This window comes from Cladophialophora yegresii (genome assembly GCF_000585515.1).
Source record: "Cladophialophora yegresii CBS 114405 chromosome Unknown aczIN-supercont1.3, whole genome shotgun sequence".
NCBI lineage: Eukaryota > Fungi > Ascomycota > Eurotiomycetes > Chaetothyriales > Herpotrichiellaceae > Cladophialophora > Cladophialophora yegresii.
In genome coordinates, this window is record NW_006913047.1 from 2,279,174 (window position 1) to 2,294,424 (window position 15,251).

A 15,251-nucleotide genomic window follows, 5' to 3' on the forward strand; every position below is an offset into this window, starting at 1 on the left:
CACGGCGCCGAGTGGGTGACAAGTTACAACGACAGGTGACAAAACTTGGCCTCGAGCTACGACGGGCGCAGCTAAGTCTTTATCAGATCCTCATCGTAGCTCTTGAACCGAAGGAGCAGTTGGAGCTTCCTTCTGGAAAAAGCTGGTCGCACGCAAAGCTGCAAGCTACAAGCTACGGACATGCTACAGGCACGTGGGGCGTAAGCTCGTGCGTGTCGGTAGCATCATCCTGCCAAATACGGCTTGGATGGAGTCGGGGTGGTACCAAAGGTAGGCGGAGATGGAGGGAAGAAGTGGACTTGATGAGCGCAATGGGAAGCTGCGTGCATTGCAGCATCACCTTGACTGGCGCCCGATAAGCAATCCAAGATGTGCATAAGGTTGACTTGGTCCTGGGGCAGAGAGCTGACACCAATACCTCCTAGAGGGATGCGAATGGAGAGAGCGGAGGGAAGCGTTGTCGCTAGTGGCTCGGCCCACGACATGCAACGGAGCATCTCAGGCACCCACACAAGGCACGAGGTGTTGGAGGGGCAATCAATTGGACTTCTGCCGAAGCTTTATTGCCGTGCCTTGAGCCGCCAAGAGCGGACACAAAAACATACTACATTAAATCAACTATGTATGATTCAGAGCACAAGGCAGACCTTCTGGTACAAATTACGCTGCCTTACACGGATGCCACGGCCGTTTGTCGTCAGCACAGAGGACTTCGACCTCGATTGCCGAGTTGGCTAGAATCGCCCTTGAGATTCTTGTTCTTTCTCTTTAATCCGTTTCAGCAAGGACTTTGATCCGGCAGGGCACATTCATGAGCACTGGTTGGTGACCGTTAACATTGTCTCACAGTCGTATGGAACACGGCGGCGTTGCAGATTCGTAATTTCTTGACGTCCTGGATGCCGCCGAGAGAGAGCAGTATGAAGAGTATGCACCGCTTGGAATCTTTACGGGAAAGGTCGAGTATTGCCAATCTCGGCGCAGAATGGCTGATCTCGCAATGCTCCAAACCCTTCCCAATCGCACAATCTGACGAGGCAGTGTCAGATGAGGAGACTGTTTTGAATAAACGGTAGTAACCAAGGTGGTCTGGTCAATGCCACGTCTTGCATAACTTCTGTGCATATCCTTGACAGGACCAGCGACACGATCGCGGGAGTCTTAGTTGAACAAGTAGGTAATTAATGATTCTGGTTCTGAACTCGGCCAGGCTCGTGATTGGCCCTCACTCCCAAGAACGGGAATAATCGATCATTTGGCTCGGACCGTACTCCGTCGGTACTTTTATGAGTATAATCTTCAGTGGATGAGTAACTAGCCACCTAATTCACTGAAGAATATGAAATTTGACAGTCATTGACACATGCATAAATCTTGCTTGCATAAAGGTACGGCCTTGTCGTGTCTATCTTCTGTGCAGGTTGTCATACATGAAACCGCCAGGGCTGACTCGTATTGCTTGCCGGCGCAAATATCCTAAATCAGCAGATGATTGGGTTTGTCGCAAATGAGCCCTGTAGGGTCTGTGTCAGTGTTGGAGGCTTCGAGAAGGGCGACGAAGACTCGTTGGAGCTCACCTGGTTCTGCATGGCGAGTTCGCCCAACCTTGCCTCCAAACTCTCGTCATCTCCATCGATAAGCCTGTCAATCTCCTTGACATCTTCAATGGTCCAGAAATGTCGGAACGCGGCAACGATGTTGTCACTGTGCTTCTTGATCACATCGTCGTCCACCGCGGCAAAACACAGTCGATAGTACTGCCAGCCCTTCTCTTTGGCAATCTCGGGCGTAGGGGAAAACATCTGCCCGGGAGCCACGAGAACCAGATACGGCTCAGTTGTGAGAAGAATCCACAGTGCCCGGTATAGTCGTTCGTGGTCAATCTCGTTGAAGAGAGGATGTGTCTCAAACCTGGCATGCAACCAAAGAAACATGCCGGCCATAGGATGAACAAAGTCGTACATTTGTGTCTTGTGCACGACCTCATATTCGACGTCGTCCGGTGCAAATGCATTCGACTTGGGCTTCGAGTCCTGGATGAGGTGTTTTCCTTCCTCGAGAGTCGATGCCATCAGCTGCATGCGCCTCTCATAATTGCCTCTCAGCCCCTCAAGCCATCGAATCCAGCCATCAGCTTTCCACCCACTTCCGTCCTTGCTGCCTCCCTTACCTGCGTCGCCCTTTGCTGATGGGCCCATAAGAAGCTCTGCGATCATGCTTTGTACAAATCCACTAGGCTGTTGAGTACTCGTCTCGGTGATGCGCAGGATCCTCTCCACCACTGCAGGTTGAGCTGTGACCCACCCCAATCGGCAGCCTGGCGCGACAGTCTTGCTGAAAGTGTCCAAGCGCACTACTCTGCCATCCACGTCGACGGCGAGGTAAGAAGGGACAAGGCTATCCAAGAAGGGAAACCCGCTTGATTTACCTCCTGAATGTGTGTTGTAGTTGTGCGGGCCGATCGGGAAATTCTCCGAGATCACTTTTCCTCTGGCCTCCAACGAGAGCTCGTTTGCTGACGGATATTGCAGGTACCAGTAGGGGTCATCCTCTACAATGATAATGTCGTACTTTTGGCACAAGCCGTAGATTTCCTTTCGCCTCTGTAAAGAGAGCAGGCCAGAGGTCGGATTCTGACCCATCGTCACGGTGTACATCAAGTGCGGTCTCTTACCCTGATTCTTATCCCACTTGACCAAGACGTCCTGGAGCCCTCCCTTGCCATACGCCATCATCCCTTCGTCGTCAATAGCCACCGGCACGACATTGAGTCCTCGAGGTCGAGCTGCCTGGATGGCGTTCATGTAGGCAAATTCTTCGCATAAGATCCCCTCTCTTTCTCGGATCCAATCTCTCTCCTCATCCCAGACGTTGCTGAAGCATTCAATGGTCTTGGCGAAGCCGTCTGTGGAGCCGCAGGTAAGGATGACCTCCGGACCTCCTTTGTACGGAACATTGGGATGTAAGTTTGTCTGTGTGAAAGAGCGGATGAAAGTGTAGAGGGGGGGATATCCCTGCGCGGTGCCATACTGCAAGGCGGTCGTCAGATCAATCTTGCGCAAGATGTTTGTTTCGGCAGAATCGTGAGGCACAAGCACTCGCGAAGCCGTTGGAGGTTCCCAAGATGCGGGCGGGTCGATAGGCTTATTGGGAGTTGGCTTGAATCGATCAGGTACCGCGGTTTGTGCTTCAAGAGTATCGTAAGGGAAGTACGAGGGGTTCGGAAGACCTTGAATCTGTCAACAACAGATACATTCCTGGCATGTTCAAAGCAACATACCTCCAGCAAGATTACCAATGCCCGGAATGGCGAAGTACTTGTAAAACTGCTTCATCTGGCTTGCGGCGCGGCGATTGGTGACGCGTGAATAGTGGTGGGACATGTCCCTCGGCGCGGGCTTCTCCATGACGGTGGCCATTGTTGTCACGGCGTGCTCTCGGGCTGTCAATCTAGATGAAGATACGGAGTATGGCAGACTATATCGAGGGAGGTATGAGCGAAGGCTTTGTCGCCAGCGAAGGGCGCAGACGCGGCTACATAGACCCCATTGATGATGACTATTTGACAATCAACACGGCTGGAATACGGCCGACTGCCGGTCCGATAAGTTAGCGATAAGCAAGTGCACGCGGAAGCCACGTTCCGCTGCCGTGGGCGTGGGCGAAGCACCGTTCGGGCGTCGATGTCCCTGCACCGGTTTGGCACTCGGAAACCTACTTGAATCAGCACTGAATCTGACATGTCCGCACCTCTCAGAACGCTGGATCTGCCGGCTGTCGTCATGACTTGCCGTCGTCGTGCTTAAAGCTAGCGTACACTGTATACTAAACCCCAACGTTATGTGAACCAGCAAAAGAGAAACACGTTGATGAGGACGTAAAGAGGTTTGGAAGGCTGTGATTTCGTATCTCCCGGCTTTCGGCCGCAGGCAAGTATGTGCGCTGTCCTTTCCATCAACTCCCTAATGTACCATCATTAGAATCATTAGCATAAGCCACGGCCATCCTGTACCGGCCTATTTTGTCCTTCCAGACGAGCTTTGGTTCCTACTGCGCAGGATCGGAGACCATTACTCAAAGTGGCGGTTCTCTCTTGGTGACTCTCAACCACATGTCGCTTACGATGAAGACACCTGCACTAAAGGATTTCCATGGTTGCTGAGGATTGACAATGGTGAATTCAAACTTCCGGAGTAGCTGCCAAATCGTACAATGTCAGCTATAGCACCGGCTTGGAGACAGACTGTGCTCCACTTACCTGAACAAACACCTTGTTTAGTTCAATCACGGCAACGCTTTTTCCGAGGCACGACGATCTGCCGTAGCCGAAGATGCCCTCGATGTCGATTTCCTTGCGTCTGATCTCATCTGGTGTACCTTCCAGAAACCGCTCGGGCCGAAACACTCTCGAATCAGGACCCCACAAGCCTGGATCGAGGAAAACTCCCCAAGCAGAGGATCCAATCTTCGTACCAGCTGGCACATAGTACCCATTGAGCGTGTCACCCCCAGGAGGGACCTCCTTGGACTGGAGACCTGTCACCGGTGGGTGGATGCGCAGACCTTCCTTGATCACGGCCTGGAGATATGGCAGCTTGCGGGCTTCCGAATCTTGGATTGGATCAGAAACGCCTGCATTTTGAATCTCAGCCAGCAGTTTTGCAAGGACAGGTGGGTTTGTGAGGAGGTGGAGCATCGTTGCACGGATGGAGCCAGCCGTGGTGTCGCTGCCGGCTAGGATCTGCACCATGACCTCCGTCTCAGCATCTTCTTTACTGAGGTTATGGCGAAGGAACGACCCTAGCATGTCCATCCGGTCCTTTGCATCTGGTTGGAGTCTCTCATGGACCACCTCTCTTGCCGTTCCCATAATCCTACCCAGCCCATACACGTCAGTATCCTTTGGCATCAGGAACTTCAGCAGTGGTGATTGAAACAGAATCGACAGCCACGGAAAGGCCGCACAGAGGATCATGGCCGGGATTGTCTTTTCAGTCGTCTCGATGTACTTGAACACGTCCTCATCCTTCTCCAAGAAACCAAACGGCCCACCGAATGCGACGGCGGCAATGACATCCAGGGTCAGGTACTGAGCTTTGCGCGCAAAGTCGAGGGGCTTGAATTCTTCCACAGTGGAGACATATTTCCGTTCGATAAGGTCTACTAGTTTCGCAATGCAATCGTCTATACCCTGTTCAAGCGTGGGATTTTCCTTGCCTGCATACTGGGAACGAGATCAGCATGATGCGTCGAGAGTTGGGATGGGGTCAATTACTCCAGCTGCCATCTTGTTGCGGAGCATGGCATGTCTCTCCTCGTTTCTCTCGGACAGGATATTCTCACGGTCGACGCGAAGCGCATTGTACCACTCGGACCTACGGTACGGAGACCTGGGCGCACCCATTCGCTTCAAGATGTCGGGATCGTTCGTAATCAGGTCATTGGGTCCAATACGGACCAGTGAGCCTAGGAGCTGCAGGTCAGCCTGGCAACTCTTTAGAAAAGGACAACCTGAGGTTGCACATACCGTGCTTGAAGCATTGTTCAGCCGACTCGAGATACAGGGTCCCATTCCAGGTATGCTTGAAGAGCCACCATTTTGAGAAGCCAGCGCTGAAGGGACCAGGGACATGTCGCAAGCGGTACCAGCTATAAATGGTGTCGATGGTCAAGTAAGCCAACCCCAGGGCGAGTATGATCCCGAGATAGGCGAGGATGAACATGTTTGCTTGTGGGAGTACAAGAAATAAAAGTTGATGACTCTTGTGTTCACCGCCGGGGAGTTTCAGATCTGATCTCGCATGGTACGTATTCTTTCTCTTCAGCGCTCACTGAGGGCAGAACAAGATAAGAAAGAATGACAGCCCGATCTGGGGCAAGTTACACAGCAGGTGCCAAACGCAGCTCTCGAACGGGCGTGGTGCAGCAGGCTTGTCTGTGGGGTGATGGACAAGTGAAATGGCATTGGCTGCGGCACGTGGGAATCTTCAGCAGCTGTCCGCGATTCTTCAGGATCACCGCGACGGAGTGACAGGGGGCGGTGGGCGTTCACTGCGTCCGACAAGGACTAATGCGTGGATCGTGATCCGATCCTTGAGCCCCGCTTGTCATCCGCTGGGCTTCACTGGGAAAATCTTCACTGCCGCTGCCACCCGCCTGCCACTGCCGGCACTAAGCTGCTAGCTTATCGGGGAAACGGGGCTGGTGAGCAATCGCCCCTCCTCGCTTGCAGCTGGCGTGAACTGATAACACAAAGTCTACGAGCAAAGGGGAAATGATGAAAGTCACCACCGATTCACAGCAGGATTGGAGCTAGGCCTATGGAGTATCACGCCTATGCATCTGCATTTTATGCAAGACCAGGCTTCTTCCCACAAATGCTGTATCTGTTGTCTCACTCGTCAGTTGCGCAACCTCACAAAACTGAGACCTTCTGACATGCTCACATTGGCCAATATGCATGATAAGCTGTGTTCTTCATGTCTCTCCGAACGTCGACCAGAAATACTTCAAGTTCGTCCGGAGACCAGGACAAGCCTCGTGTGAAGAGGGCAAGGCTGATGCCTGACAGAGAAGCGGTAAAGTCATGGAAAGTCCAAACTCCTGTGGGTCTCGAGTGAGCATTCTCCACGGGAGATCTCCGAGAGTTCCTTACCAATCTTCTTCAACCTCGGATCCCTTGGCCACTGGTTCATTGGCCAACAGAAGGCTCTCTTCTCGACGTCGACGAACCCTGTGTCAATCATGAGCTCCCTCACCGAGTCAACGCTGTCGAGCGGGCATCCCAGGTTGATACTCGCTTCAAGCATGTATTCGGCCCATCTGCGGAATGCAGAATCTTCTGGGAGAGAGCCATCGTCGCAGCGAAGACGGAAAGATATGTCTTGTACTTCGAGTGCCCCACCCGGGGTCAAATTACTGTTCCCCCGGTGAGCACGATCGCATTCCAGCCAAGAGGAAAGGCCTCACTCAAAACATTCTTGGAGGTACTGTCGCCAGTTTGCAATTGCCCCGGTCATGAATCGGCTGAATATGAAGTCGAATTGAGAAGCAAACAACCAGGGCTGCCCCACGTCCATAACTTCGAATCTCACATTCGGAGGGACACTGCAAGCTTGATCAACAGAAGCCTGCGAGCAGTCTCGATGAGACTCACAAAGCCGGTTGCACAGGACTGACATCCACTCCAAGCACCTTTCAAGAGTCAGCTGTTATACCTCGGCGAGCCTGGGACAGGAGTGCCTCACTATTGACTCCGGATGAGCATCACCTAGGCAGAACGTCAGTGGCTTTCGAGCCTCGTTCTTCCGAGTTGGTCCTACACATCACTTACCATATTCTATTGCCCAGATTCCTGTTCCGGTACCTATGTCTAGCACGTTGTGGACGTCTTTACTCTGCTCGGGCTCGTAAGTTGTCAGCCTGTCCCCGAAGGTCATCTTGAGCAAATGGTGCTGCAGATCTGACAGTCCAGGTCTGTCAGCCCCTGGTGCAGACACCGACCAAACACGTCCTTACCCAGACGATCTAGTTCCATCTGCGGCCGAGCGAAGTTAGTCCATCAGTCCAGAGCTGCTTGGGGTGATCATTGCTCTCATGTCATACCTCGTCGTTCGGAAGTACATAGGCTAACGAGCATGGCTAGTCAGTTCCCTGACAAGGCTGGAACATCTTGAAAGCGACCTACTTCGCTCGCCATAGCCATTGTACCTTCTTCCGTGTTCTTGGATGTAGTCGAACACGCTCGATGCCAATGACGACGTTGACAGCAGATCATCTCCCTGTACGCCGGTGTGCGATTAGTCGTGTGGACAATGCTTCGGTTGAGAACCGCTCACATCTCCAAGCGCCGAGTCGATATCATCATCTGCTGGTCCGGGATCGACCTGGACAGAATGTCACATATCAGTGCCTAAATGTGCAAGTCTTAATGGAACTCACAGGCTGAGGCTCTGGATCCGGGGGAGCTTGTTGATTTTCCGCAGCTTCAGACATGAAATATAGAACTAAAAGACCTCGACTCTCCCGAGTTCACGAACAATTGATTCACAAGCTATTGTGCAGGGAACTCCATGGATATCATGATTCGTTGGATCCCGGATATGCTCCGGAAAGGGCGAGCATTGAAATACGAGGCTTCGTAGATGGTGGTGCAGAGGCGGCGCATTCACACGCCACTAGCCTACCAGCAGCAGCTTTGCGTCCCCTGTGATACATGAGGTGCTTGGTTGCCAATATGTCCAAGTTTGGCTGCGTGCGTTGTGTCCCCCAACCCCACTCCCACGGTATTGCACTGCATTGCCAGCTCCCATTCGATGGTTCACACGAGCACCACGTTCAAACATGCCTAGTACACTAGATCGGCAATGTTACTAGGCGCAAAGGGCTGAGAGACATTCGCGTAGGTAGGATTTACCGCGATCATCGACAACACGACATTCTGATTGAGTTTGGGACCCAAACTGCCGGTGACACAAAAATCCTTCCGCTGCGCATCGGACCGATTTAGAGCGAAGTCTGTTACACCACGCTGACCTTATCATCTAGTCAGTCCCCATAACCTGCTCAATGAGACCAGGGGATACGAATACCATTCCATAAATTGCCTTCTTGGGAGTGACCCTATATACACTCCACGTCGAAATGGGGAGCCCTTTTCAATCCACACCTGGTGAGAGCTGTGGTGCTTGGCACAACACTCCGGGCTGCAGCTGCAACCCTGTCTGGGCCACAGGAGCTTCGCGGCAAGGATAGGCGAGCGGATCTGGAGTGCCGTGGATTAAAATCTGGCCTTAGGAAGCTTTAGTCGACCGGACACAACACACCGCACTGCGGCCGGCTTTCGAACCTTCCCTACTTCAAGCTCACGAGTGCCATTCCCACGCAGATCCTTTCAGACACGATGTGCAAGCTCCGAAGCGGGGACTGTCTTGGTGCCACAACCCGTCTGATTGCAGGCCTTCAATAGCAGTGGATCGCAGAGAGGTCACCGGACATCTCCAGGGAGCACAGGTGCTGCCTGATCTGCTGTGTCCGGCACGTGGCTCGTGTGACGAGGGGCTGTGGAACAGAACCCGCTAAGCAGCCGCCGCAACGCGTGAGAGCAGCTTCAACAAGAAAATGTAGGGAGTACTGAGCAAACAGATGTGCAGTATCCAGCTGATACCTTCGTCGACCTCATCCACCTACAGTAAGCTGCACGATTGACCTTCGCACCGAGTCCCTCTTCGACGAGCCATTGCTTAAGAATTTTCGTCAACTTAGTTCCGTTACCACTCCTCTCCCACTTCATTCTCATGTCTCTCGCCCTTCAGCAACCTCGTTGCCGATGCATGGCTTCCTTCCGTCCTTCACAAGGACTGCGGAAGTCCGACAGTCTCTTCGATGTCCAGTCAGATACGTGGCACCGCCATCAAACTCACACTATTATAGAATGAAACTCTTTCCTGGTTCCACCTCATAGGTCTTCTCGCCGGATTTCTCAAATGTTGCACCTGTGCCAAACTATTGACCTAAATCAGCTCATGGAAGCGATATCACCCCACGAGACACTCACAGTATCTTCCATAAAGAGCATATACACCACCTGTCCATGTTCGACCTTGCAGTGAATACTAAAGGGCGAGGTGTAGACCTTGTTCAACGCTCGAGAACGATAGGTGAACCGACCGAAGGCGGCGACATCAGGGCCCTCGCCGAAGAGCGCTTCGATCTTGAATTCCTCATTCGCCCAGATCTTGTCGACGTTGGCGAATGTTGAGATGACTGCTCCAGGCCCTTCCTTTGCATGCACGCCGGCATGGGCCATTATCTCGTGCAGAGGAGGGTTGGAGTAGCTTAGTGAAATGTATGTAGCATCTACAGCGACGAGCTCTCTGATGACAGACTCGTTCGAAGTGTTTGCGAGAAGACGGCTGACGACGTCTTTTGGCTGCGAAGACATTGCGTTCACTGCAGGCCAACGGTATTCAAACTGCAAGCTGGCACAGGGCTGGATCGGGGTTGGGTAAGGGTGGGAGCGTGATGGCGCAGCGCCTTTACTTATGGTCATAGGGTATCAAGGCGGGTACAGTAGCAGACCCTGACCCGAGGGTGCGCTCAATGCAAGTCTCATCACAAACTACCGCTGAACCCTATCTCAGCCGGAGCCGGCTCGTTAGGGTAAGCTTCCATGGACCGCAGTAACGCGTGCTCTGCCATGTGGACTGATCGGAGGGTGCTGATCAAGCACTTTACAAAGTCCTCACCCATACGAGCCTCTACTCGAGGTTCCACCGGAGAAAGCTAACAGATGGCTACCAATGTCCGAGTTCGCTAGCCGCCACGTCTATACCTCCTACTTGTGGTACTCAGCACTGTCCCGATAAGTCCCTGACTATGAGCGCCTGAAGGGAGAGCGATCTTTTGACTCTGCTATCACCGGGTGTCAGCCCCTTCGAAGTAGGAATGTCGTCGCTCGAGCCCTACTCGATTCTTCCGGAACCTCCGGCGCCGCCTTTGGGCTCCAAGCCTCGGTCGCACTTTCAGCCAGCACAAGGAAACCGCCCGCCATGGCCATGTTCTTCAGAAACATGATTAATTGTATCTGGTCCTGGAGGTCTTTGTGGAAAATCGCCGCAGTGAGGAGACACCATCCGGAGAGAATGACGGATACTGGAGTCGTGAAGGTGCCGGTCAGCACCATGGTCCCACCGGTGATTTCGAGGGTCGCGGCAGGCCAGATCAGAATCCCGGGGACATCATATGCTTCCATGTATTGCTGCGTTTGTGCCACCGAGGTGAGCTTGGAGACGCCGGAGAGGATGAAGAGCAGTGACATCAAGAAGCGTGCTGGCGCACGGAAGAGATGCTTGGGGAGGTTCATTCTAGTGATTGATGTCCCACAGACTCTAAGGTATGACAGTGCGGATGGTGGTTTATAAACCATTATCCGTGAGTTAGACCGGTGAGTCTTCGCTGAAGCCGCCGGAATGACACCGCATCAATGAGGTCACCTCACACTAGCCATGCGATCGCCTTGTCAAGCCCAAAACTCGACATGCTGCTGCATCTGTGTCGCAGATTTAGGCCACCGGCGTGACCAAGCCTCGCATGATTAGTGCGATCGAGCGAGGACAGTGGCGGCAATGGAGAGTTTGTCGTCAAGGTGCTTGCTACCGTCGGTTGCACCGATTGCAGAAGCTTCCTCCGTGCCGCATGCAAGATGGAAGGCAAAAGGTCCAAGGCTCGGGTTCGGAAGTGGTCAGCCAGTCCCGACAAGGCTGCCCCTGTGCACGCTTCCGTATCTGGCAGGTTGAAGGTGCAGAGGCTGCTCGTTACCAAATGGATCGACAGCTGTGCTGGTGGTGAATAAGCAAAGAAGCAGTTCTTACCGTCAACTCTATGCCGAAAGCCCGCCCAAAGAGCCCTCATTGCAGACCACGCCAGGCCAGTCCATGCATCCAGAGCAGAAGGACAGCTGACCAACAGTTTTGGGCCTGAAGGCTTCCCGCCGTACGCATTTTGGTCGCTAAAAGAAGCAGGAAGACTTGTGGGATACTCCTGTAACCAGCCAGTCAACATATATATATACCCCTTAGAAACTTGGTGGCGGATCTGGTCGATCAGTTGACTGTCTTTCACTCAACCTCTCCCCTCTCCCAATCAAGCACCACGAGCGAAAGACCTATTGTTCGTAAGCGTCTTCGGCCTCTTGCCAACATGTCATCCACACAAGGTAGGCCCGCCCAACTTAGCAAGCAATGCCAATACATGCTTGTCAACAGCGAGCGAGCTGATTCTGGTGCAAATGCAGACACCAGCTCCCAGGAGATAGCGGACCTCCTCCAGTCATACCGCAACGCGCTCGTCAACTCCTCCGCCAGCGACGTCATCAAGCTCTACGCGCCAGATGCCTTGCTCATGGCGCAAGGTTTTCCCATAGTCGGCTCGGCCGAGGACATCCTCAGCTGGTACGAGAACTGTTTCAAAGTCATCACGCTGGACGTCGTCTTTGAGATCAAGGAGATCGTGGTCGTATCAGACGAGTATGCGTTCGCCACCACGACCAGTGCCGGGACTCAGAAAGACAACGCCTCGGGCAAAGTGACGAATGAGGGAAATCATGAGCTGTTTGTTCTTCACAAGGTGGACGGGTCCTGGAAGATTGGCCGATATTGCTTTTCGACCACGAAGAGCTAGGGGAGAGCACATGGATTTTGGAGCAAGGTATGGATGGTCATTACCTCCTTTCCCCATATGCTCAGTAATCGTCCTCGCATCAGTTCATGAAACTGGACTTGAACCCATCCTACAGAAATGATGGATCTCAATGGTCAAGGAAGCTAGCTTGTCAGTTGGAGATGACTGGGATATGGCTGGCCTGTCTGCGTAGAGATGAAGCTGCCTAGTCCTTTCAGTGTACTGGCCTCGACGTCGACGTGGAAATTTCATACCTCAGATTGACAAGCAGCATTTTCCCGTCGTGTCTGTAGCCCTTGGAGACGAGACGTTATGGCTCCTATTCCACGGGGGCCGCCGTATCACCAGGTAGAGGTATTGACAAGCTTACCGAGCTCAGTGCATCTTGAGTCTTCGAGCTTGCATCTCGCGCAGACGATGTGATTTCTTTCGAGCTGCTAAAGCTTGGGATGAGTGAATCAATGATGGGCGTTGACGCGATTTCGTGCCGCTCGCGTGTCGGATGAGACGAAGCTGACAGTGGCCTGGTTGGTGCAGCCCAGCTTCAACTGCCCAGCACGAATGCAACGCAAGCTCCGGCACGCCGGCTGCGCCTCTGACCTCGTTCAGACTCGTTTCACTTCCCTGTCATGTCCTCACAACCCATTGACTGCCTTGCGCGTTTACACGTTTCTGTTTGCTCTGGTTAGAATCGCCTCCTCGCTTTTGATGTCGCACTTTGGGTATTAGCATTGCGTTTGGTCTGTATCGGCTACCCCGCAACATCCTGGTGGGAGTGACTGTGCTTGTGCTCTTCCACCTCCACCATGGTTCGATATCGCGACGATGAGGAGGACCCCGCAGCAGAGATTCCCGAAGCCGAAGACGACCCAGACAACGTGCCTGGAAGCCCCGAGTTACACATTCGGTCCACGCCGGACTCTCCTACCACCGGTACGCTTCCAATACCCATATGGCTCCGGGAATCCGCAAGTTCATTCAGATACAAATGGGTACCTCTACCCGTCAGAAAAGCAGGAAGAGCGATTGCGACCTGGGTCAAAGGTCCCAAGCCCCCTCGAGTCCTCAAGATCGAACCTATTTTCCCGAAAATCCAACAGGCGCCGATCAGACTGCTGGATAGATATGCGCCGAAGAAGAAGCAGCGTGTCATCTTGCTGATGGCCCTCTACGTGTGCTGGTTCCTGACGTGGTCACTGATGGTCAAACAGCACTCTACATCGGGTTTTATCAAAGGATATGGCCGGCCGACCAACTTGTGGTGCGGAGCCAGTTTCTGGAACGAGGGCAATGGTTGTGGTCTTAATGGGAACAACTGTCGGCCGTTTTCGTCGGCGCATCTGACATTTCGATGTCCCGCAAACTGCGCGGGCACACATCTTTTGGAAGAACACATGGTTGGAAACATATCATTGAGATATCAAGGGTTGGTGGTCGGTGGACCAGATCCTCAAGACCCCAGCTCAATGCCCGTCTATCGAGCCGACAGCTTCATCTGCCAGGCTGCAATCCATGCGGGCATCACCACCGACGCCAACGGAGGCTGTGGCGTCGCGACTCTTGTCGGATCTCATACAAACTTCCCCTCGAGCAAGGCCAATGGCATCGAAAGCACGAGCTTCCCCGGGACATTCCCTCGATCGTTCACCTTTCAGCACCTCTCCTCTACGCAGGCGCAATGCCCAAAAGATTCGCGGTGGCCTATTTTTGTCGTCACCGCCGTTGCACTCGTGATCCTGTCAATCTTCACCACCTCGCCGGCCGTCTTCTTCTTCAGCACATTCGTCATTATGTTTTTCCACGTGGGCCTCGTCTCCGACCCACCGAACACGGCCAATGTCTACGAAGCGATCAGCAAGCTAGTCGAGCGATTTCTCCCCGCGATCTTCATCGCCATCATCCTGTACCATGTTGCGGCTGTGCCGCTCCTAACAGGGGTAACCGCCCAAATCGAAAAGACAATCCTGTACCTCGGCTTCTGCTTCATCGGCGCCCTGAACAATTACACCTTCGCCCCACTGATCCCCATCGAACGTCTGACGCCGCACGATCTAGCTCAACCGGGGGCCCCTTTCGCCCTCGCCATCATCGTGACCGTCATCCTCGCCATCGTAATCTCCCAAGTCCACTTTATTCGGGTATCAGGCAACATGCCGAAATACCTGGCCATCTACGGCGCGATGGTCCTCGCACTGGTCATCTTGCTCGCACTGCCGAACCTCCGCCTCCGCATCCACCACTACATCCTCGCCATGCTGTTCATGCCGGGCACCTTCACGCAGATCCGGCCGTGTCTCGCATACCAGGGCCTGCTGCTGGGGCTGTTCATCAACGGCGTCGCGCGCTGGGGGTTCGCGTCCATCGTCCAGACGCCCGCCGCGCTAGGCGAGGCCAACGGCGGCGGAAGCAACGGCTCGCCCGGCTCTTGGTGGGGTGCCAAATCCCCCAACGTGACGGCCGTGGTCGCTGCGGATATCTCCAACATCACATTCAACTGGGGTCCATTGCCGCGCGAGTCGGGCGTCGACGGCGTTAGTATCCTGATCAACGACGTGGAGAGGTGGAGAGGATACACGGACGAAGAGCTATACTGGGACTCCGAGGGCGTGACGTTGAAGAGGAGGCACGAACGCGGCGATAGCGCCGAGGGGCTCGAGCCCGAATTCTTTCGGTTTGCCTGGATGAGTGGGAGCCAGACGGGGCTGTACTCCAAGGTCGGCCTGTGGGATGAGCATGGGCTGTGGCGGTCGCCTGAGGAGGGGACGACGTCGACACTGGGCTCGAGCGAACAGAATGAGGTGAAGAATTGGAATGGTGAGTTTGATGGCGTCGGGAAGGATGAGGATGAGGAGGAGAGGGAGAAGGAGCCCGATGCAAGGGTCATTGAGTTGTAGATCCCCCAGCCCTAGCTTGACTAGTTGGCCATGTGTCCATGTATTATGATGGGTGGTTTGATGTAGGGGTAGTGAGCGTTACGGAGTACGTGGGTTGGATGGTGCAAATATACTTGTGTACATACGCTTAGCTTGGCCTGCACGCTTGTGCGCCTCATGAAGCAGAAAAGAACGACA

At 53.7% G+C, this 15,251-nt stretch overlaps 7 protein-coding genes across 7 annotated transcripts; 2 read left to right on the forward strand and 5 right to left on the reverse strand.

Annotated features, from left to right (window-relative positions):
* Nucleotides 1-1,481: 1,481 nt before the first annotated feature.
* Nucleotides 1,482-3,419, reverse strand: A1O7_04563 (uncharacterized protein; the record flags this gene model as incomplete). Its single annotated transcript, XM_007758574.1, has 2 exons — nt 1,482-3,229; nt 3,281-3,419. The coding sequence occupies 2 exons, from the start codon at nt 3,417-3,419 to the stop codon at nt 1,482-1,484; spliced, it is 1,887 nt and encodes a 628-aa protein (XP_007756764.1).
* A 655-nt stretch (nt 3,420-4,074) lies between these two features.
* A1O7_04564 (uncharacterized protein) lies at nt 4,075-5,723 on the reverse strand (the record flags this gene model as incomplete). The annotated part of the gene is made up of 4 exons (XM_007758575.1): nt 4,075-4,197; nt 4,259-5,224; nt 5,276-5,466; nt 5,528-5,723. The coding sequence occupies 4 exons, from the start codon at nt 5,721-5,723 to the stop codon at nt 4,075-4,077; spliced, it is 1,476 nt and encodes a 491-aa protein (XP_007756765.1).
* Nucleotides 5,724-6,442: 719 nt separating this feature from the next.
* On the reverse strand, nt 6,443-7,439 carry A1O7_04565 (uncharacterized protein; the record flags this gene model as incomplete). Its single annotated transcript, XM_007758576.1, has 6 exons — nt 6,443-6,603; nt 6,656-6,918; nt 6,970-7,107; nt 7,157-7,194; nt 7,248-7,270; nt 7,334-7,439. The coding sequence occupies 6 exons, from the start codon at nt 7,437-7,439 to the stop codon at nt 6,443-6,445; spliced, it is 729 nt and encodes a 242-aa protein (XP_007756766.1).
* Nucleotides 7,440-9,426: 1,987 nt separating this feature from the next.
* A1O7_04566 (uncharacterized protein) lies at nt 9,427-9,943 on the reverse strand (the record flags this gene model as incomplete). Its single annotated transcript, XM_007758577.1, has 2 exons — nt 9,427-9,504; nt 9,557-9,943. 2 exons carry the CDS (start codon nt 9,941-9,943, stop codon nt 9,427-9,429), a joined length of 465 nt encoding a protein of 154 aa, XP_007756767.1.
* Nucleotides 9,944-10,426: 483 nt separating this feature from the next.
* A1O7_04567 (uncharacterized protein) lies at nt 10,427-10,864 on the reverse strand (the record flags this gene model as incomplete). Its single annotated transcript, XM_007758578.1, has 1 exon — nt 10,427-10,864. One exon carries the CDS (start codon nt 10,862-10,864, stop codon nt 10,427-10,429), a length of 438 nt encoding a protein of 145 aa, XP_007756768.1.
* Nucleotides 10,865-11,700: 836 nt separating this feature from the next.
* On the forward strand, nt 11,701-12,180 carry A1O7_04568 (uncharacterized protein; the record flags this gene model as incomplete). Its single annotated transcript, XM_007758579.1, has 1 exon — nt 11,701-12,180. The coding sequence occupies one exon, from the start codon at nt 11,701-11,703 to the stop codon at nt 12,178-12,180; it is 480 nt and encodes a 159-aa protein (XP_007756769.1).
* Nucleotides 12,181-12,986: 806 nt separating this feature from the next.
* A1O7_04569 (uncharacterized protein) lies at nt 12,987-15,074 on the forward strand (the record flags this gene model as incomplete). The annotated part of the gene is made up of 1 exon (XM_007758580.1): nt 12,987-15,074. One exon carries the CDS (start codon nt 12,987-12,989, stop codon nt 15,072-15,074), a length of 2,088 nt encoding a protein of 695 aa, XP_007756770.1.
* Nucleotides 15,075-15,251: the final 177 nt, after the last annotated feature.